This window comes from Piliocolobus tephrosceles, chromosome 10, assembly GCF_002776525.5.
Source record: "Piliocolobus tephrosceles isolate RC106 chromosome 10, ASM277652v3, whole genome shotgun sequence".
NCBI lineage: Eukaryota > Metazoa > Chordata > Mammalia > Primates > Cercopithecidae > Piliocolobus > Piliocolobus tephrosceles.
Window position 1 is genome coordinate 98,196,028 of NC_045443.1, and position 21,755 is coordinate 98,217,782.

Genomic DNA, 21,755 nt, shown 5'->3' on the forward strand with positions numbered 1-21,755 from the left:
TCTTTTCCTAACTGAATACCCTTGATTTCTTTCTCTTGCCTGATTGCCCTAGCCAGAACTTCCAACACTATGTTGAATAGGAGTGGTGAGAGAGGGCATCCCTGTCTTGTGCCAGTTTTCAAAGGGAACTTTTCCAGTTTTTGCCCATTCAGTATGATATTAGCTGTGGGTTTGTCATAAATAGCTCTTATTATTTTGAGGTACGTTCCATCAATACCGAATTTGTTGAGCGTTTTTAGCATGAAGGGCTGTTGAATTTTGTCAAAAGCCTTTTCTGCATCTATTGAGATAATCATGTGGTTCTTGTCTTTGGTTCTGTTGATATGCTGGATTACGTTGATTGATTTGCGAATGTTGAACCAGCCTTGCATCCCAGGGATGAAGCCCACTTGATCATGGTGGATAAGCTTTTTGATGTGCTGCTGAATCCGGTTTGCCAGTATTTTATTGAGGATTTTTGCATCAATGTTCATCAGGGATATTGGTCTAAAATTCTCTTTTTTTGTTGTGTCTCTGCCAGGCTTTGGTATCAGGATGATGTTGGCCTCATAAAATGAGTTAGGGAGGATTCCCTCTTTTTCTATTGATTGGAATAGTTTCAGAAGGAATGGTACCAGCTCCTCCTTGTACCTCTGGTAGAATTCAGCTGTGAATCCATCTGGTCCTGGACTTTTTTTGGTTGGTAGGCTATTAATTATTGCCTCAATTTCAGAGTCTGCTATTGGTCTATTCAGGGATTCAACTTCTTCCTGATTTAGTCTTGGAAGAGTGTAAGTGTCCAGGAAATTATCCATTTCTTCTAGATTTTCTAGTTGATTTGCGTAGAGGTGTTTATAGTATTCTCTGATGGTAGTTTGTATTTCTGTGGGGTCGGTGGTGATATCCCCTTTATCATTTTTTATTGCGTCTATTTGATTCCTCTCTCTTTTCTTCTTTATTAGCCTTGCTAGCGGTCTGTCAATTTTGTTGATCTTTTCAAAAAACCAACTCCTGGATTCATTGATTTTTTGGAGGGTTTTTTGTGTCTCTATCTCCTTCAGTTCTGCTCTGATCTTAGTTATTTCTTGCCTTCTGCTAGCTTTTGAATGTGTTTGCTCTTGCCTCTCTAGTTCTTTTAATTGTGATGTTAGAGTGTCAATTTTAGATCTTTCCTGCTTTCTCTTGTGGGCACTTAGTGCTATAAATTTCCCTCTACATACTGCTTTAAATGTGTCCCAGAGATTCTGGTATGTTGTATCTTTGTTCTCATTGGATTCAAAGAACATCTTTATTTCTGCTTTCATTTCGTTATGTACCCAGTAGTCATTCAGGAGCAGGTTGTTCAGTTTCCATGTAGTTGAGCGGTTTTGATTGAATTTCTTAGTCCTGAGTTCTAGTTTGATTGCACTGTGGTCAGAGAGACAGTTTGTTATAATTTCTGTTCTTTTACATTTGCTGAGGAGTGCTTTACTTCCAATTATGTGGTCAATTTTGGAATAAGTGTGATGTGGTGCTGAGAAGAATGTATATTCTGTTGACTTGGGGTGGAGAGTTCTATAGATGTCTATTAGGTCCGCTTGGTGCAGAGATGAGTTCAATTCCTGGATATCCTTGTTAACTTTCTGTCTCGTTGATCTGTCTAATGTTGACAGTGGAGTGTTGAAGTCTCCCATTATTATTGTATGGGAGTCTAAGTCTCTTTGTAAGTCTCTAAGGACTTGCTTTATGAATCTGGGTGCTCCTGTATTGGGTGCATATATATTTAGGATAGTTAGCTCTTCCTGTTGAATTGATCCCTTTACCATTATGTAATGGCCTTCTTTGTCTCTTTTGATCTTTGATGGTTTAAAGTCTGTTTTATCAGAGAATAGGATTGCAACCCCTGCTTTTTTTTGTTCTCCATTTGCTTGGTAGATCTTCCTCCATCCCTTTATTTTGAGCCTATGTATGTCTCTGCATGTGCAATGAGTCTCCTGAATACAGCAGACTGATGGGTCTTGACTCTTTATCCAGTTTGCCAGTCTGTGTCTTTTAATTGGAGCATTTAGTCCATTTACATTTAAGGTTAATATTGTTATGGGTGACCTTGATCCAGCCATTATGATATTAACTGGTTATTTTGCTCATTAGTTGATGCAGTTTCTTCCTAGCCTTGATGGTCTTTACATTTTTGCATGTTTTTGCAATGGCTGGTACCGGTTGTTCCTTTCCATGTTTAGGGCTTCCTTCAGGGTCTCTTGTAAGGCAGGCCTGGTGGTGACAAAATCTCTAAGCATTTGCTTATCTGTAAAGGATTTTATTTCTCCTTCACTTATGAAACTTAGTTTGGCTGGATATGAAATTCTGGGTTGAAAATTCTTTTCTTTAAGAATGTTGAATATTGGCCCCCACTCTCTTCTGGCTTGTAGAGTTTCTGCCGAGAGATCTGCTGTTAGTCTGGTGGGCTTCCCTTTGTGGGTAACCCGACCTTTCTCTCTGGCTGCCCTTAAGATTTTTTCCTTCATTTCAACTTTGGTGAATCTGGCAATTATGTGTCTTGGAGTTGCTCTTCTGGAGGAGTATCTTTGTGGCGTTCTCTGTATTTCCTGAATTTGAATGTTGGCCTGCCCTACTAGGTTGGGGAAGTTCTCCTGGATGATATCCTGAAGAGTGTTTTCCAACTTGATTCCATTTTCCCCCTCACTTTCAGGCACCCCAATCAGACGTAGATTTGGTCTTTTTACATAATCCCATACTTCTTGCAGGCTTTGTTCATTTCTTTTTCTTCTTTTTTCTTTTGGTTTCTCTTCTCGCTTCATTTCATTCATTTGATCCTCAATCGCTGATACTCTTTCTTCCAGTTGATCGAGTCGGTTACTGAAGCTTGTGCATTTGTCACATATTTCTCGTGTCATGGTTTTCATCTCTGTCATTTCATTTATGACCTTCTGTGTTAATTAGTCTAGCTGTCAATTCTTCACTCTTTTTTCAAGATTTTTAGTTTCTTTGCGCTGGGTACGTAATTCCTCCTTTAGCTCTGAGAAGTTTGCTGGACTGAAGCCTTCTTCTCTCATCTCGTCAAAGTCATTCTCTGACCAGCTTTGATCCGTTGCTGGCGATGGGCTGTGCTCCTTTCCAGAGGGAGATGCGCTCTTATTTTTTGAATTTCCAGCTTTTCTGCCCCGCTTTTTCCCCATCTTTGTGGTTTTATCTGCCTCTGGTCTTTGATGATGGTGACATACTGATGGGGTTTTGGTATAGGTGTCCTTCCTGTTTGATAGTTTTTCTTCTGACAGTCAGGACCCTCAGCTGTAGGTCTGTTGGAGATTGCTTGAGGTCCACTCCAGACCCTGTTTGCCTGGGTATCAGCAGCAGAGGTTGCAGAAGATAGAATATTGCTGAACAGGGAGTGTACCTGTCTGATTCTTACTTTGGAAGCTTCCTCTCAGAGGTGTACTCCACCCTGTGAGGTGTGGGATGTCAGACTGCCCCTAGTGGGGGATGTCTCCCAGTTAGGCTACTCAGGGGTCAGGGACCCACTTGAGCAGACAGTCTGTCCCTTCTCAGATCTCAACCTCCATGTGGGGAGATCCACTGCTCTCTTCAAAGCTGTCAGACAGAGTCGTTTGCATCTGCAAAGGTTTCTGCTGCTTTTGTTGTTGTTGTTAACTGTGCCCTGTCCCCAGAGGTGGAGTCTACAGAGACAGGCAGGTTTCCTTGAGCTGCTGTGAGCTCCACCCAGTTCGAGCTTCCCAGCGGCTCTGTTTACCTACTTAAGCCTCAGCAATTGCGGGCGCCCCTTCCCCAGCCTCGCTGCTGCCTTGCGGTTAGATTGCCGCAGACTGCTGTGTTAGCAAGGAGGGAGGCTCCGTGGGCGTGGGACCCTCCCGGCCAGGTGTGGGATATATTCTCCTGGTGTGCCCGTTTGCTTAAAGTGCAGTATTGGGGTGGGAGTTACCTGACCTTCCAGGTGTTGTGTGTCTCAGTTCCCCTGGCTAGGAAAAGAGATTCCCTTCCCCCTTGTGCTTCCCAGGGGAGGCGATGCCTCGCCCTGCTTCAGCTCTCGCTGGTCGGGCTGCAGCAACTGACCAGCACTGATTGTCCCGCACTCCCCAGTGAGATGACCCCAGTACCTCAGTTGAAAATGCAGAAATCACCGGTCTTCTGTGTCGCTCGCGCTGGGAGTTGGAAACTGGAGCTGTTCCTATTCGGCCATCTTGCTCCGCCGCCCTCTATTCTTTGAACTTTTAAGGTTTTTGTGAGGAAAGGACTGTGACATCAAAACAAGGAGGCATTTGTGGGTGCACTAGATAGATTCTGTCAGTATTGTGATTCTGTGTAGGATTTTAAAAAATGACAAAGTTCACAAAACTTACTACTTTTTAAAAAGTAACAGATCTATTAACTGGTTGTACTGATATAAAATGAAATATATTTGTGTTTTGTTTGCAGTAAAATGCAAAAGCAAGAGTGCAGTTTTTAATATATAGAAGTTAAGGAGCTCTTTTGTTGGAGAAAAATAGACTGATCTAAATCATTCAGTCTTATTGCGATTTTTATGCATAGGAACTCACATATAAACATGAAATAACCACTTCTAATATTCATGCTAAAGTGAGAAACTATAACATTTGGTTTTTATTTATTCTACTCAACAGGTTTTAAAGGCACACCACCGTTTTTTCCTTAGTTTTTGCTTAATTTTTAAAAATTGTCATTTAATTTTTAAATTGTCATTCATTTGAGATGGAAATGAGAGTTAAAGTTAGCGGCCTTTGCATGTAAAATATATAACTTGCAAATTAAAATCTTTTTCTTTTTTTTTTTAAAGAAAACAAATGGAAGTAAATTTGTTTTAGATAAATCTTAATTTTCAACTTTCCTAGATACTGTCAAGCGTATCCATGTAAAGAGTCCACCAAACAGGCTTTGTGTAAGCAGTAAACCTTTTTAATCATTGGGTGCCGGCTGACTGAGTCTGAAAAAGGAGTCAGCAAAGGGAGATAAGGGTGGGGCAGTTTTGTAGGATTTGGGTAGGTAGTGGAAAATTACAGTCAAAGGCAGTTTTTCCCTTGTGGGCAGGGGCGGGGGTTACAAGGTGCTGGTGGGGAATTTCTGAGACTCATTGTCCAGAAGGAATGTCACAAGGTCAATTGATCAGTTAGGGTGGGGCAGGAACAAATCACAATGGTGGAATGTCATCAGTTAAGGCAGGAACTGGCTATTTTCACTTCTTTTGTGGTTCTTCAGTTGCTTCAGGCCATCTGGATGTATACGTGCAGGTCACAGGGGATATGTGATGGCTTAGCTTGGGCTCCGAGGCCTGATAGATACCTAAATTGTAACTCAGTGTTACACTGGTCAGTATTTGGAAACACATTGTTCTACCCTGCTACTTACATTGATTTGAAAGTTAATTTACACTGACAAGGAATTTATGAAAAATATATTTCTTTTGATGTTTCAAAGGTTGCCCATGACAAACTAATTTGTTGAAACATGCTACATGTCCAAAAATAAAGACCAGAATGACAAAAACAGCAACAACAAAAAAGCAGATGTGTATCAGCTTCTAGTTACGGCTATAACAAATTACCACAAATTTAGTGGTTTAAGACAACGCAGATTCATTATCTTATGGTTTAGCAGTCAGAACTCAGGGTCTTTCAGTGCTAAAAGGTGCTGACAGGGTTGTGCTGGGTTTGAAGCCTCCAAGGGAGAGTTCCTTTCCCAGTTTCCACTGACAACTGCATATTCCTTGGCTCCCTCCTCCATCTTCACAGCTACAAGCGTAGCACCTCAGATCTCTCTCTGATGCTCTTCCATCATGACTTCTCCTCCTGTCTCTCTGCAGCTGGCCTCACATCACCTTCAGTGAGTCTGACCTTTGTACATCCCTCTTGTTTTTCTTTACCCCCAAGAGAGGGTTCTTGGATCTCATGCAAGAAAGAATTTGGGACAAGTCCATAGAGTAAAGCAAAAGAAAATTTATTAAGAAAGTAAAGGAATAAAGAATGACTACTCCATAGGCAGAGCAGCTCTGCATCCCTCTTACAGGAACTCCTGGACTACAGTGGGTCCACCAGGAAAATCTCCCATCTCAAGATCCTTAATTAATCTAAAAGGTCCCATTTGCCTTGTAAGGTCACATATTCACAGGTTCTGAGGATTAGGATGTAGATAACTTTGAGAGCCATGATTCTGTCTACCACACATGGAGTTTATTTAAGATGTAAAAATGTTTATGCCCACTGGGGCGGTTGTATGAATTCCTGAGTAGCTTATTTATCAGAATCCTTGCCCCTTGGCAGAGCTATTGTCCTGTTAACTTGGAACCTCTGCCTACACAGCAACTTTAGTCATTTATTTATTTGAAACAGAGTCTCACTCTGTCACCCAGGCTGGCGCAACCTCGGCTCACTGCAACCTCTGCCTCCCGGGTTCAAGCGATTCTCCTGTCTCAGCTTCCCTAGTAGCTGGAACTACAGGTGTGTGCCACCATGCTGACTAATTTTTTCTGTGTGTGTTTCTTTGGCTCTCACCTTTTCTACCCCTACTTGTTTCTCCTTTTCTCACTGTTTCCCCTAGTTCTTTTTCCTACATCTTCATCCACTTTTCTCCCCTTTTCTTTGTTAAACACGTCCCTGTTTCACTCCACTATTTCTCTCTCTTCCTCAGATTTCTTTTAAAACTGTGAATTAGATCATGTCACTACTCTCTTAGTTAAAATTCATTAGTGGATCCAATGCATTTAGGATAATACCTAGTGAGGGACTTCAATAAACCACTGACAGCACTAGACTGGTCATCAAGACAGAAAATCAACCAAGAAACAATGGATTTAAAGTATACCTTGGGACAAATGGACTTAACAAATATATACAGAACATTTCATCCAATAACAGCAGACAGAATACACATTCTGTTCAACAGTGCATGGAGCTTTCTCCAAGATAGACCATATAGTAGGGCATAAAACGAGCCTCAATAAATTTAAGAAAATTGAAATTATATCAAGCACTTTGTCAGACCACAGTGGAATAAAACTAGAAATCAACTCCAAAAGGAACCTTCAAAACTATGCAAACACATGAAAACTCAATAGCCTGCTCCTGAATGAGCATTGGGTCAAAAACGAATCAAGATGGAAATTTAAATGTTATTTGAACAGAACAGTAGTGACACAACCTATCAAAACCTCTGGGATACAGCAAAGGTAGTGCTAAGAGGAAAATTCATAGTCCTAAACGTGTATATCAAAAAGGCTGAAAGAGCACAAACTAATACTGTAAGGTCACACCTCAAGGAACTAGAGAAACAAGAACAAACCAAACCCAAACCCAGCAGAAGAAAGGAAATAACCAAGATCGTAGCAGAACTAAATGAAATTGAAACAAAAAAATACGAAAGATGAATGAAACAAAAAGCTGGTTCTTTGAAAAGATAAATAAAATTGATAGACCATTAGCAAGATTAATCAAAAAAAGAAGAGAAAAAATCCAAATCACCTCACTAAGAAACAAAACAGGAGATATTACAACTGGCAACACTGAAATACAAAAGATCATTCAAGGCTACTGTGAACACTTTTATGCACATAAACTAGAAAACCTAGAAGAGATGGAAACATTACTGGAAAAATACAATCCTCCTAGCTTAAAACAGGAAGAATTAGATACCCTGAACAGACCAGTAACAGTGAGATTTAAATGGTAATTAAGAAATTACCAACAAAAAAGAAGTCCAGGTCCAGATGGATTCACAGCAGAACTCTACCAGACATTCAAAGAAGAATTGGTACCAATCCTTTTGACACAATTCCACAAGATAGAGAAGGAAGGAACCCTTCCCAACTCATTCTATGAAGCCAGCATCACCCTAATACCAAATCCAGGAAAGGACATAACCAAAAAAGAAAACTACAGACTGATATCCTTAACAAACATAGACACTAAAATCCTTGACAAAATACTAGCTAACTGAATCCAACAACATATCAAAAAGGTAAACCACCATGATCAAGTGGGTTTCATACCAGGGACACAGGGATGGTTTAACATATGCAAGTCAGTAAATGTGATACAACACATAAACAGAACTAAAAGCAAAAATCACATGATCATTTCAGTAGATGGAGGAGAAAAAGCATTAGGCAAAACCCAGCATCCCTTTATGATTAAAACTCTCAGCAAAATCTGCATACAAAGGGCATACCTTAATATAATAAAAGCCATCTATGACAAACCCACATCCAACGTAATGCTGAAAGGGGAAAAGTTGAAAGCATTCCCTCTGAGAACTAGAACAAGGATGCCCACTCTGACCACTTCTCTTCAACACAGCACTGGAAGTCCTATCCAGAGCAATGAGACAAGAGAAAGAAATAAAGGGCATCCAGGCTGAGCATGGTGGCTCATGCCTATAATCCCAGCACTTTGGGAGGCCAAGGCCGGTGGATCATGAGGTCAGGAGATCAAGACCATCCTGGCTAACATGGTGAAAACCCGTCTCTACTAAAAATACAAAAAACTAGCCGGGTGTGGTGGCAGGCACCTGTAGTCCCAGCTACTCGGGAGGCTGAGGCAGGAGAATGACTGGAACCCAGGAGGCGGAGCTTGCAGTGAGCTGAGATCGCACCACTGCACTTCAGCCTGGGCAACAGAGCAAGGCTCCGTCTCAAAAAAGAAAAAAAAAAAAAAAAGAAAGGGCATTCAAATCAGTAAAGAGGAAATCAAACTGTTACTGATTGCTGATATGATTGTTTACCTTGAAAACCCTAAGGACTCTTCCAGAAAGCTCCTAGAACAGATAAAATATTGGGGGAACCTGCCCGCCCCCAATATTTCAAGGTAGGTTCTTTCTATTTTCTGTAAGTGTTGGCTGGCTGAGAAGTAAAGAGAGTACAAAGAGAAGAATTTTACAGCTGGGCTGCCGGGGGTGACATCACTTATCAGTAGGACCAGGATGCCTGCCTGAGTCTCAGATCAGCAAGTTTTTATTAAGGGTTTCAAAAGGGGAGGGAGTATAAGAACAGGGAGTAGGTACAAAGATCACATGCTTCAAAGGGCAAAAAGCAGAACTGCTGATAAGGGTCTAACAAAGGTCACATGCTTCTGAGGGAACAGGACAAAGGGGAAAAGCAGAACTACTGATAAGGGTCTATGTTCAGTGGTGCACATATTGTCTTGATAAACATCTTAAACAACAGAAAACAGGGTTCGAGAGCAGAGAACCAGTCTGACCACAAATTTACCAGGGCAGAGTTTTTCCTCACCCTAGTAAGCTTGAGGGTTCTGCAGGAGACATACCTCAGTCCTTACCTCAAACGCGTAAGACAGACATTCCCAGAGCAGCCATTTATAGACCTCCCCCCTGGAGCGCATTCCTTTTCCAGAGTATTAATATTAATATTCCTTGCTAGGAAAATAATTTAGCGATATCTTTCCTACTTCCACATCCGTTTATAGGCTCTCTGCAAGAAGAAAAATATGACTGTTTTTGCCTGACCCTGCGGGCAGTCAGACCTTATGGTTGTCTTCCCTTGTTCCATAAAAATCGCTGTTATTCTGTTCTTTTTCAAGGTGCACTGATTTCATATTGTTCAAACACGTTTTACAATCAATTTGTACGGTTAACACAATTATTATAGTGGTCCTGAGGTGATGTACATCCTCAGCTTATGAAGATAACAGGATTAAGAGATTAAAGTAAAGACAGGCAATAAGGAATTATAAAAGTATTATTTGGGAACTGATAAATGTCCATATTAATATGAAATATTCGCAATTTATGTTCCTCTGCTGCGGCTCCAGCCGGTCCCTCCATTTGGGGTCCCTGACTTCCCACCACAATAAAAAAATTCAGCAAGCTTTCTGGATACAAGCTTAATGCACACAAATCAGTAGCTTTTCTATACACCAGCAGCAACCAAGCAGAGAATAAAATCAAGAACTCAACCCCTTTTATAATAGCTGGAAAAAAAAAAAAAGAATATACCTAACCAAAGAGTCAAGGACTTCTACAAGGAAACTACAAAACACTGTTGAAACAAATCATAGACAACACGAACAAATGGAAATAAATCCCATGCTCATGGATGAGTAGACTCAATATTGTGAAAATGACCATACTGCCAAAAGCAATCTACAAATTCCCCATTGAAATACCACCATCATTCTGCACAGAATTAGAAAAAACAATTTTTTTTTTTTTGAGACAGTGTCTTGCTCTGTCATCCAGGCTGGAGTGCAGTGGTGCGATCTCGGCTCACTGCAAGCTCCGCCTCCTGGGTTCATGCCATTCTCCTGCCTCAGCCTCCCGAGTAGCTGGGACTACAGGCGCCTGCAACCACACCTGGCTAGTTTTTTGTATTTTTGGTAGAGACGGGTTTTCACCATGTTAGCCAGGATGGTCTCGATCTCCTGATCTTGTGATCCGTCTGCCTCGGCCTCCCAAAGTGCAGGGATTACAGGCATGAGCTACCACACCCGGCCTGGAAAAAATAATTCTAAAATTCATTTGGAACCAAAAAAGAGCCCGCATAGCCAAAGCAAGAGTAAGCAAAAAACCAAAACAAAACAAAACAAAAAACAAAACAAATCTGGAGGCATCACACTACCTGATTTCAAACTATACTATGAGGCCATAGTCACCAAAACAGCATAGTACAGCTACAAAAATAGGCACATAGGAAATGGAACAGAATAGAGAACCCAGAAATAAACCCAAATACTTCCAGCCAAATGATCTTTGACAAAGCAAAGAAAAACATACAGAGGGGGAAAGGACACCCTTTTCAACAAATGGTGCTGGGACCATTGACTAGCCACATGTAGGATCCTCATCTCTCACCTTACACAAAAATCAACTCCAGATGGATTAAGGATTTAAACCTAAGACCTGAAACTATAAAAATGCTAGAAGATAACATTGGAAAAACCCTTCTAGACATGGGCTTCGGCAAGGATTTAATGAACAGGAACCCAAAAGCAAATGCAATAAAACAAAGATAAATAGCTGGAACCTAATTAAACTAAGGAGCTTTCAGTTTGCATGGCAAAAGGAACAGTCAGCAGAGTAAACAAACAACCCACAGAGTGAGAGAAAATTTTCATAATCTGTACATCTGACAAAGGACTAATATCCAGAATCTACAATGAACTCAAACAAATCAGTAAGAAGAACAATCCCATCAAAAAGTGGGCTAAGGACATGAATAGACAGTTCTCAAAAGAAGATAAAAAATGGCCAATAAAAATAAGAAAAAATGCTCAACATCACTAATGATCAGGGAAATGAAAATCAAAACCACAATGCAATACCACCCCACTCCTGCAAGAATGGACATAATCAAAAAATCAACAAACAGTAGATGTTGGCATGGATGCAGTGAACAAGGAACACTTCTACACTGCTCGTGGGAATGTAAACTAGTACAGATGCTATGGCAAACAGTGTGGAGATTCCTTAAAGAACTAAAAGTAGAACTACCTTTTGATCCAGCAGTCCCAGAGGAAAAGAAGTCATTATTCGAAAAAGATACTTGTACACGCATGTTTATAGCAGCACGATTCACAATTGCAAAATCATGGAAACAACCCAAATACCCATCAATCAATGAGTAAAGAAACTGTGTGCACTCCCTCTCGTATATATAATATATCTATCATAGAATACTATACAGCCGTAAAAAGGAACGAATTAACAGCGTTTGCAGTGACCTGGATGATATTGAAGACTATTATTCTAAGTGAAGTAACTCACAAATGGGAAACCAGACATTGTATGTTCTCACTGTTATGTGGGAGCTATGCTATGAGGACACAAATGCATAAGAATAATGCGATGGACTTTGGGGACTTGAGGGGAAGAGTGGGAGGGGGAAAAGGGATAGAAGACTATAAATATATATGGTGCAGTGTATACTGCTTGGGTAATGGATGCACCAAAATCTCACAAATCACCACTAAAGAACTTACTCATGTGACCAAATACCACCTATACCCCAATAACTTGTAGAAAAATAAAAAATAAAAGTAAAAAAATTATGTTTTCATTTAGGTATTTGCTATTTTTGGTCTTCTCAACTGGTGTATTAGCTGCACAAGGGCAGTAACACGTCTTTTACGTTCATCACTGTGTCTCTTGCCTATGATGTCTAGTTCAGTAAAGGAGGTGAATAAATAAATGAGTGTATACCACATGAAAAAAGATTACAGTGCAAACAGTTAAATAGCCCCAGAAATAAGTATAACTGATAGAGAGGACATTGAGGAGACAGGTTGAAGGGAATGAAGGGTCTATGTTAAATAAATTCCTAAATATTTATTCTAGCAAAGTGAATTGTCAATCACAAATTTTTATCTGAGTATCCTGTCAATTATGATGTGTTTATTTTAAAGCTTTTACTCACATTTACAACTATATTTATTTTTGTGTTAGTAAAAGAAGCTTTCCAAATTATGCTTAATGATATCTGAGTATTACTAGCTTTGTTTTCTTATCTCTTTTTAATTAGATAAATTATATCAAATGAACTACAATTACGTCTCATCACCATTTTCGTAATTCATTTGTTAAGTGCTAATTATGTATCTGGTACTTTATAGGTATCATCTCATTTAATTTTTACAGCAGCCATAAGAAGGAAATAGTCATACCTCATTTTACAGATCAGAACACTGAGGCTCAGAGAAGTTAACTACTCCAACGTCATATAGCCAGTATTTTCTGGAGCTGGAATTCAAATCAGATGTGTTCAATACCTTCTACTACCCCGTTGCTGTCTTTATGGTGAGTTATTTTAGTACACATTAAGAAATACATGAAATATGATTGGTATAGATATAGTATTTCTATTTTCTTTATTAGGCAGTTAGGAAACATTTAACTCAGAATTTTAAAGCTAAGAAACTTTTTTCTGAGCAAATCAGAAAGGATGTATTCTTCAACTGTTTTTCTAAATGAAGCATTAGAAAAGGATGAAATATTTTGACATACAGAAAGGCATACAGACTAGTATAATCACATCTTTGTTCTTACCACTTATCTTGAAATAAAATCTTACTGGTACAGTTGAAAGGCCCTTGTGCATTCCTCCCCAGGGTCATTTTCCTCTCTCTTCCTTGGTAGTAACTGCGATCTCAACTTGATCCTACCCTTGCAGCTTGTATATCTTGGCGATAATCTGGTGGCTGAGTGCCGTATGGATATGTGGCACAATGGCAATTAATGTTATTCTTTTTCCTGAAGAAACTTACCTTATTTCCTTGCTTATTTTTTGTTTGCTACTCTTCCTGGTTGACTTCAGATTTGTAACAGATGGGAGCCATGATACTTTGAATTCTCCCCATCATATCGTATACCGTGAGAAAGGATTGAAAATATGTAAGTTTCAGAGCCTATGTCTTTGAGATGAAAGATCGGTTCAGTAGTTGGTGTTTTTAATCCCGTTATGATCTGAAGTCAAATTAGAATGAAGAGCCTTAATACAAATAATCTTGAGTACCTCATGACTTTAAAAAAATTTTTAAAGATGAGTGGGTTAGGCTCAAATTCTGATCAAATTTCAGATGGATGAGCACATTCTGTGTTTCCAACATTTTCCTCGGATTTTAAAAGTTAAGTATAGTATTCCTAACTTTGTATGATCTATGCATAAGAGTGTCTTGTGAAAGATTCCCAACAGGTTTAGAGTGTAGTTTAGACTTGGTTACATGAGAGGTCTTCCTTCACACTCGCCAAATCTAAGGGAAAAGACTTCCTCAAGTTGGCAAAGAATTGAAATAGACTTCTTCAAAAAGACAGAAAGACAAAAACAAAAAATAAGGACAATATGTTGCTAATTAAGATGCAAAATAAAGTGTTACTGGTTCAGTGTAATTGATGTGTATGAAACATTTTTAGGGAATGATAGAAAAGAGGAAAATAGGTAATAAAATGAAGGAGAAGCAAGAATTGTGATTGTGATACAGATCGGGGACTGGGGCTAAGAAGCTACTCTTGGGAATAAATGCCTGAGACACAAAAATACCTTGAAAAGATGACAGTGAATGACTAGAAAATACCAAAAACTGGTTTTTAGTATCTGTTACATAGTGAGTACTCATTACTTAATTGATGATTGACTGATAAAATCTCATCAATGAAAAGCACATGTTCATGTATGAAGATACATAATAACTTGTCTGCATACTATTTTATTAAAGAATTTCTTTTTTAAAGTTAATCCAGATGGTTATATTTTTGTCATCTTAAAAGTATTTTTTTCTGTTATGCAAGAAGAATGATTTTAAAAATGTATGTGAAGACTCTTGCTAAAGTTCAAGTGACCAAATATTGTGCATAAATTCTTTATTTCTTTCATAAAACTAATTTTGTTGAATTTTCCATAAAAAAGTGCAACGACTAAACATTCTTGTGATAGCTTCTTTGTGAATGTGTCACTGTTCTTGATTTGCAGACGCCTTATAATTTAGGCTTTCTTTTGTTTTGGGCTGGCAGCTCCAACTGTTAAAGCTCTTGTCTGATTATGTGGAACTCCATTTTAATAGGAGCAGCTTCTTTGCTGCGTTTTTAAAAAATAGTCTTGGAAGCTTCTTACTTCCGAGAAGTGGATCTTTGTTGCGGACAAAGGATTATTTATGCTAAAGGAAAATGTATTCCCCACTGAATTAACTCGTGGGAAGCATAACAAGAATGCTCACTTGTACTTTGGCCTTTTGCTGTGGTGGAGAGAAGGGAAAATGACATCAAAAAGGACATTCTGTTGTCTTTTGCCTTCCTGCAAAGAAAATGTATTAGAATGTTAGGCTTTTCAGTATGGTTTAGCTCAGGTTCAACTTTGGTACTAGAAGAATGTTCCTGAAAGGAAAGTGGTATGTATAGTTGACACTGTGCATGAGGTATGTCTGATATAACTTAGAGGAAAAAATAACTTTTTCTTGGAAAGTAATAGCATTAGCTTTGTAATTATTGTATATTTTTTCTTAAAATATTTTAAAGGTGGTTTATAATAAAAATAGACTAGCTTATTATGCTGCTATGAGCAATAAAAAATCCTAGGTTTTTATAGTCTATCCTGTTGAATGTTTTTAAACTCTTCACTTTTATCCCTTTGAAAATATAGGAAAGAATTGTATTTACCTAATTCAATGAATTAAAGTATTTTTTTTCCATGTAGATTTCAAGAATACTACTTTGGAGCTAAAATTGCTGTTTCTTTTTTGTCTTTGGAAAATTATTATGGGGAGGCATTGAGCATTTTCATTCACAGTTAAAATTGATGTTTATCTTTATTAGCAGAATAAGCTTATAGTCAAGTTTGTGAATTTATGCGAAGTCCATATGACCTGTTAGGATTTTGATGACAATCAGATAAAAGATAATTTCAATATCGGTTGTTGTAACATTTATATTTACATTAAGTTCACAGGGGAAAATAAAATTCTGGGAGACTTTTATATGAGCTAAGTTTTGTTGTTAATTTTTTTTCAAAACTGACCAGATGGTTCAAGAATTACTTTGATGCTAATGCAAGAAAATACATATTATATTAAAGTCTGTTTCAGGTTTTCCTTTTTCAAATGAGTAGTTCTTTATGAAGTAAAAAGCAAGGAGTGATACAAATTCTCTTATAGTCAGACTATTCTAACTAGAAGAGAAAGTTTTGTATTTGCAGTTGAGTAAACACATTCCTAAATCTTGTAATTTGGGGGTTTGGGGAGTAGCAAAACTGCCACTGTTAACTGTATATTAATATTTTGTTCTTTTTTCAGAAAAGAAGTTTCATTTCAACATAGGTGACTATGCAGCCTGCAATTCAAGTAAGTTTTTTTCTTGGAAAAATATTTAAATTATGAGATTAATATAATTGAACTGTAATAATTAGCAAACATAAAATTATCACGAAGTGTTCTTACTGTGCTAGTTTTTTTAAGCATCACATTTTAATAACAAATACTATATTTTAACTTTCTAGTTCTCAAAAACTTAATTCTAAGCTTTTGTTTATACTGAATATTTGTAAATTCAAAAATACCTTAGGGTTATCTCTTCTTGGCCTTTTGGCTAAGAACAAGTGTAAAAATATATATATCACTGTGGGAAAAGAGGTGGAATATTTTGTGGTTTTCCCCTATTACAATTTAGTAGGTATTTACAGTTAAAAGAGCTTTCAGTGGAAACAAATACATGTTTTTAAATTTCAGATAGTTGTTCATGTGCCCTATAAATGCCTGTATATGACTGGCCATTAAAGGTTTAAATAATGGTTTTTTTTTTTTTTTTTTTTTTTTTTTGTGGAGGAGTGCAAGCTGGGTGGTGTAATGAGACAACCAGAATTGCCTTATATTTGAATGATTTCCAGAGTTGGTGTTTGCTATATTATTCTTATTTTTTAGGTTTTCTTTATTTTGTATAAATAGAACATGATTGAATATTAACTTAAAAATAAAAGTCACATTGAAGGTCTGCCTGGAAAGAAGCAAGCAACTGATAATAAAATTTCCTTTGGGAAGTAAAACTTGGCATCAATTCGATTTCAGTTCTGATCCTAGTTCTGCCCCCGTGATTCCAAGATTCTGGCAAGTTATCTTACTTCTGAGTCTCTGCTTCCTTACCTCTATGGTGAGGATAATAGTGATTAATTTGCAGGGTAGTTGTGAGGAATCAATGAGATAACATGTGCAAAGGGACTGTTAGAATATATATTGCCTGTAAGCACATCAGAAGTTTGGTTGTATCCTTGGTATGATACAAGTTTCCAGATATAAACTTGGAGGTAGTACCTGTGTCATAAAAGTCAGTTAGTCTTTCCTCCTCCTCCTCTTTCTTCTCTTCTCTCCTCTCCTTTCTCTTGTCAATATAACAGTGGATGACAGCCTAGAGAAGAGAATTTATCAAATGGTGAAGAACAGCCCTGCGTGTGACCCTGTTGTCTACCTTCCTATACTTTGCAGCTATAATCTCCTACTCTACTAATAGAGTTCCATCATACTTTTCCTTTTGGGACTGGGGAGTCCATGACTGTCTCTTAAAAGGTCTTATTCTTCCCCTTTGGGTCCTCTCACGTCCACTGGCATATGCTCAGAACTCTGTTATTACTCAAAATCATTTGTGAGCTGATTACTTCTGTTCATCCCCTTTTTATCCAAGTCTCAGGAATGTCATTAATTTCTTATCATTTATTTTCTTGATTCCTTATAGAGTGTTTTTATTGCTGCCACATTGCCCATGTTTTTCCTTATTTCTACACTAATGGACATTTATATTTTGTTAACATGGTAGATTCTTTCATAGTTTGTGTAATGGTTTCATAAAATCTTCTCTGATCCAGATTCCAAGATCTGTCTTTATTGATTTTTTTTTTCCCAAGACTATCCTCCCTTCACATGTCTCATGGAGGTTTTTGCTGCTAAATGTAAGGACTTCCCAGGATTTCCACCTCTTTTTCTGCCAATTATGTTAGACAGTTACTTGGTTATTAAGTGTCTTGCAGAGAGGAGACATCCAGTGAATAGTTGTTATTAATTGACGTCTTACTAATTTAATAGTTTAAGATATTTCTTGCCATTCATCTGTGTCCTTCATTCTGATTAATAAATAAACATTAATAAATAAACATATAGTATAAATATAAACATATAGTATAAAAGCATATAGTATAAAAGCCAATGGACAATAGTATATGACCTTTCTGGGGTCATAGTCCCATTTGAAAATCTGACAAAGGCTATGATATCACTCTCTGTGAAAAGGCCCATTTGTACATAGGCATAAAATTTTGCCTAAATGTAAGCAAGTGCAAGAACTAAGTTAATCTGTAGAGTACCCATGAATTAAATATCTCTTAATGACAATATGGCAGCTTTCAGCATGCTTGAGAACAATCTGCATACATGCAGTTTTTGTTAATGTCTGACTGTTAATAGTAATTTCTACTGACTAGCCCAGGTTATGACTAAAGTCGTCTGCTTGCAATAATAGGAAAATCCAACATGTACTCTTCTCTCTAATGTGGCAAGAAGTAAAAATGACTTTTTAAAAAATGTTAGCGTCTCCATTTTCATACATGATTTAAAAAACCACCCTCTTAATTTATACTCTTCTTTCCTTGACAAACATTTACATCTGCTCTGCTTTTTTTCAGCTCAACCAGATGGTTAATGGACAAATAACATATTCCATTGACTGTCAAATACAATTCATTGTAAGATACATTTTGATTTTGATGGTACAAAGAGTCATTTGCTAATATCTATTCCTCAATTATTGAACAAATATGTTTGAATACTATGTGCTAAGCATTACACTGAGTCCGAGGATTATAATAGAAATAAGATATGCTTACAAAGGGAAGAATTAGTAAAGCGTTACTGTACTTCCTTGGAAATAATTTTAAGAGAATTCAGGGAAATAAATAACATCATTTTCCTATTCATGGGATCCTCATATATTTAGGAATTCATTTCCCAATCCCTACCCTAATTCCTGAAGTAAATGTCCCTTAAATAACTTACATTTCTTTTTTGTCTTTGATAGGGTTTTTAAATTTACTTTTATTTTATTTTTTATTTTTTATTAGATTTCCCTACCCCTGCATGCCTCTTGAGTTTATTCACTTTGTTTGCCTTGGGGTTTAAAAAAAAAATCTTTATTTCTCATCATAGGAGATTGGAAGTAGTTTCCCCCGCTCCCCACCACCAATTTGTGTGCATTACCTGTGGAATTGCTATGACTTTTGATCTGGTATAGTAAGACTTGTCTCAAATGAACCTCAATACACTTAATACATTTTAAGGGGAAAATGGTCTACATTTAAAAATCAAGAAAGGACTAGATTAACTTGGTATTCCTTTTACTTACAGTTCTTTTTTAAAAGTTTGGTTTTATAAAAAAAAATTTAAAGCCATCACAGACTACAGAGTAGTTAAGTGTAGTACAGAGAAATTTGTTTGCCTGAGCCATTTGAGAGGAAGTGACGACTCTAATGCTCTATTATCTCTGAATATTTTAGTGTGTGTTTCTCAAAAACAAGGACATCTTCCTACACAACCACAATGAAATAATCAGAATCAGGATATTAATGCTGCTGCAGTACTACCATTTAATACGCAGGCCACTTTCAAGTGTTGCCAGTTGTCTCAATAATAACCAGTTCAGAATTATGTGCTGCATTTAGTTTTCATGTCTCTTTAGTCTTCATTAGGCTGGAACAGTATCTCAGTCTTTGCTTGTCTTTAATTACCTTGATAATTTTGAATATTCCAGACCACTTATTTTGTAGAATGTCCCTCAATTTGGATTTACTTGTTGTTTTTTCATGACTAAACTCAGGTTATGCATCTTGGGCAGGAATTTTTCTCATTGCGTCCTATCAGGTGGCATACGATTTTGATTTGTCCCGTTATTGATGAAGTTCACCTCCATCATTTGGTTCTGATGCTGTCTGTCAGGTTTCTGAACTGTAAAATTACTCTTTTTCCCTTTGTAGTATTTTGTGTGCAGGTACTTTGAGACTATGTAAAAATCCCATTCTTGTCAAAATTTCAGTGTATTCATTTATACCTGTGTTAACTCATAGTTTCCTGTTTTATTCAGTGTGGTATAATCCGTTTCTGTTATTTATCTCAATGCTCAAATTGCCCTCAGTTCAGCCAGTAGAAGTCCCTTCATGCTGGCTTAAGTGTCCTTTTGGCATTCTTTGAGAGTTTCTTTGCTTTCAGATAAGAGATATTTGAATTCAACACCAAAGGATTCATTCTTGCTTCTCTCATTCCATATTTGCACCTGTCTTCAGTGAGAAGATTGGCTCCCATTTGATAAAACCTCATGTGTGTTACTGTTCTCTCATTATTGCTGCCACCCACACCCTGGGTAGATGCTTAGCTCACTTGGACTCTGACACTCTGTATTGGGACATTCCCTCTTTGCATCTGTTAGATGCCCTCTTTGTCCTACTCAGGGTCTGACATCTTGCACAGAGCTGTCCCTATACCTGGATGCCCACTCACCTCACTCAAGCTCTGACTCTCCATTCCAAGCCACCCCAATCTTGGAATCTCCTATGCATTTCACTTAGGCTCTAATAATATTCCTTTGTAAATTGTTCAGTAAGGAGGACAAGAGATATTTATATCTGTTTTAAAAAGTGACTTCATAATGACTTGATTACTTCTTTTACAATCTGAAGAATTGATACAGCCTTTTCTATAATCTTACATTAAAGAATCTCTAACTGTATTTCAAAATTTTGCAAATGTTTATTATAACATCTATAAAATTATAAAATTTATAGAGTGTCAGTTATTATTCTAAACTGTGAATTGGCCAGGTAGTATTTCATGCTCTGTGGGCCAGTAGGCAAAATTGAGATATTATGCAGTTACTTGTATAACAGCCATTTTAAAATGTAAAAACTATTCTTAGCTTCTGGGCTTACAAAATCAGGTGAGACAAGATTTGCCCCATGGACTATAGTTTGCCACCCACTTGTTTTAAACTAAACTACTTAGACATTTTTTAAAAAGATAACACTGTTGTTATGATTTGAAGCTTGCAAAATGCCATTTATGCTTCATTCATTCATTTATTCATTCATTCAACAAATGTTTATTGAGTCTCTGCTATCTGCTAGGCCCAATGCCAGATGCTGCAAAGGTGTATTTTATAAGGCAGGAATCAGTAACTCATCTTACAGCTAAGATACTAAGACTCTGGTCAAGTAACTTGTTAAACTTACTCAGCTAACAAGTGAAGGGAAAATATTATTTGTTGAATTGTACCCTCTTGGCTCAATAGTAGAATCCATTCATTAATTTGGGGTTTTCTTACATTGACCACAATATTGAATATTGAAAATGTCTTGAATGGGCGCAGTGGCTCGTGCCTGTAATCCCAGCACTTTGGGGAGTCTGAAGTGGAAGGATCGCTTGAGCCCAGGAGTTCAAGACCAGCCTGGGCAACATAGGACAACCACATCTCTGCAATACGTAAAATTAAAAACTTAGCTGGGTGTGGTGGCATGTGCCTGTGCTCTCAGCTACTTGGGAGGCTGAGGTGGGAGGATTGCTTGAGCCTGGGAGTCGAGTCTGCAGTAAACCATGATCACATCACTGCACTGTAGCCTGGGCAGCAGAACAGGACTAATACTTTGCTTCTAATTTATATATTTGCTGTGAGCTACAGCAGCTTTTTATATATGTCTATTATGTATGATTTATGCTTCATCATTTAAATATTGATGTGGATTATGATGACTTTCAGCAAAGGTTTTATTCATTCAGTTGATTGATTTTTTTTTTTTTCTTTAGGTATGGTTTGGAGAAGATCTGCCTCTAAGTCCTCGGAGTCCTCTGACCCCCAGACATGGACCAGGATTGGCTAATGTTTGTCAGTATGATGAGTGGATAGCTGTGAGGCATGAAGCCACTCTGTTGCCCATGCAAGAAGATCTATCAATCTGGTTATCTGGTTTATTAGGTGATACTTGAAACAATACCCCAAATTGTATTATCTTGTTCAATATGTATTTATTGAGAGCCTTACTCTTTGTCAAGGAGTGACTGTTACAGATGCTGGGGATACTCTAGAGAATGAAGTATTCAGTGTCCTTGCTTTCACCAAGGTTACATTTCAGCTGGGGAAATACTCTGATTCACCCTGAACCTTGGGTCTTGAATAGTAGGAAATTTGAGATTTAACTGAAGAGGTCAATAAACTTTGAATAATGAACATTTTCATTGTTAATATTAAAATCATATTTTTTTTTTTTTTTTTTTTTTTTTTTTTTTTTTTTT

General features: G+C 37.6%; 1 protein-coding gene across 3 annotated transcripts in view; it reads left to right on the forward strand.

The window, feature by feature from the left end:
* Positions 1–21,755, forward strand: part of GAS2L3 (growth arrest specific 2 like 3) — a 57,653-nt gene that overhangs the window by 9,316 nt on the left and 26,582 nt on the right. Inside the window, exons 2-4 of one of the 3 annotated variants that reach the window (XM_023207676.2) lie at positions 12,630–12,750; positions 15,735–15,782; positions 21,270–21,438. In XM_023207676.2, the coding sequence (XP_023063444.1) occupies positions 15,765–15,782; positions 21,270–21,438 (187 nt within the window). In that variant the 5' untranslated portion in view covers positions 12,630–12,750; positions 15,735–15,764. Of the gene's footprint in view, positions 1–12,629; positions 12,751–13,267; positions 13,345–15,734; positions 15,783–21,269; positions 21,439–21,755 lie in introns of all 3 variants that reach the window. The other 2 variants (XM_026454602.2, XM_023207754.2) reach the window with 2 other exon arrangements.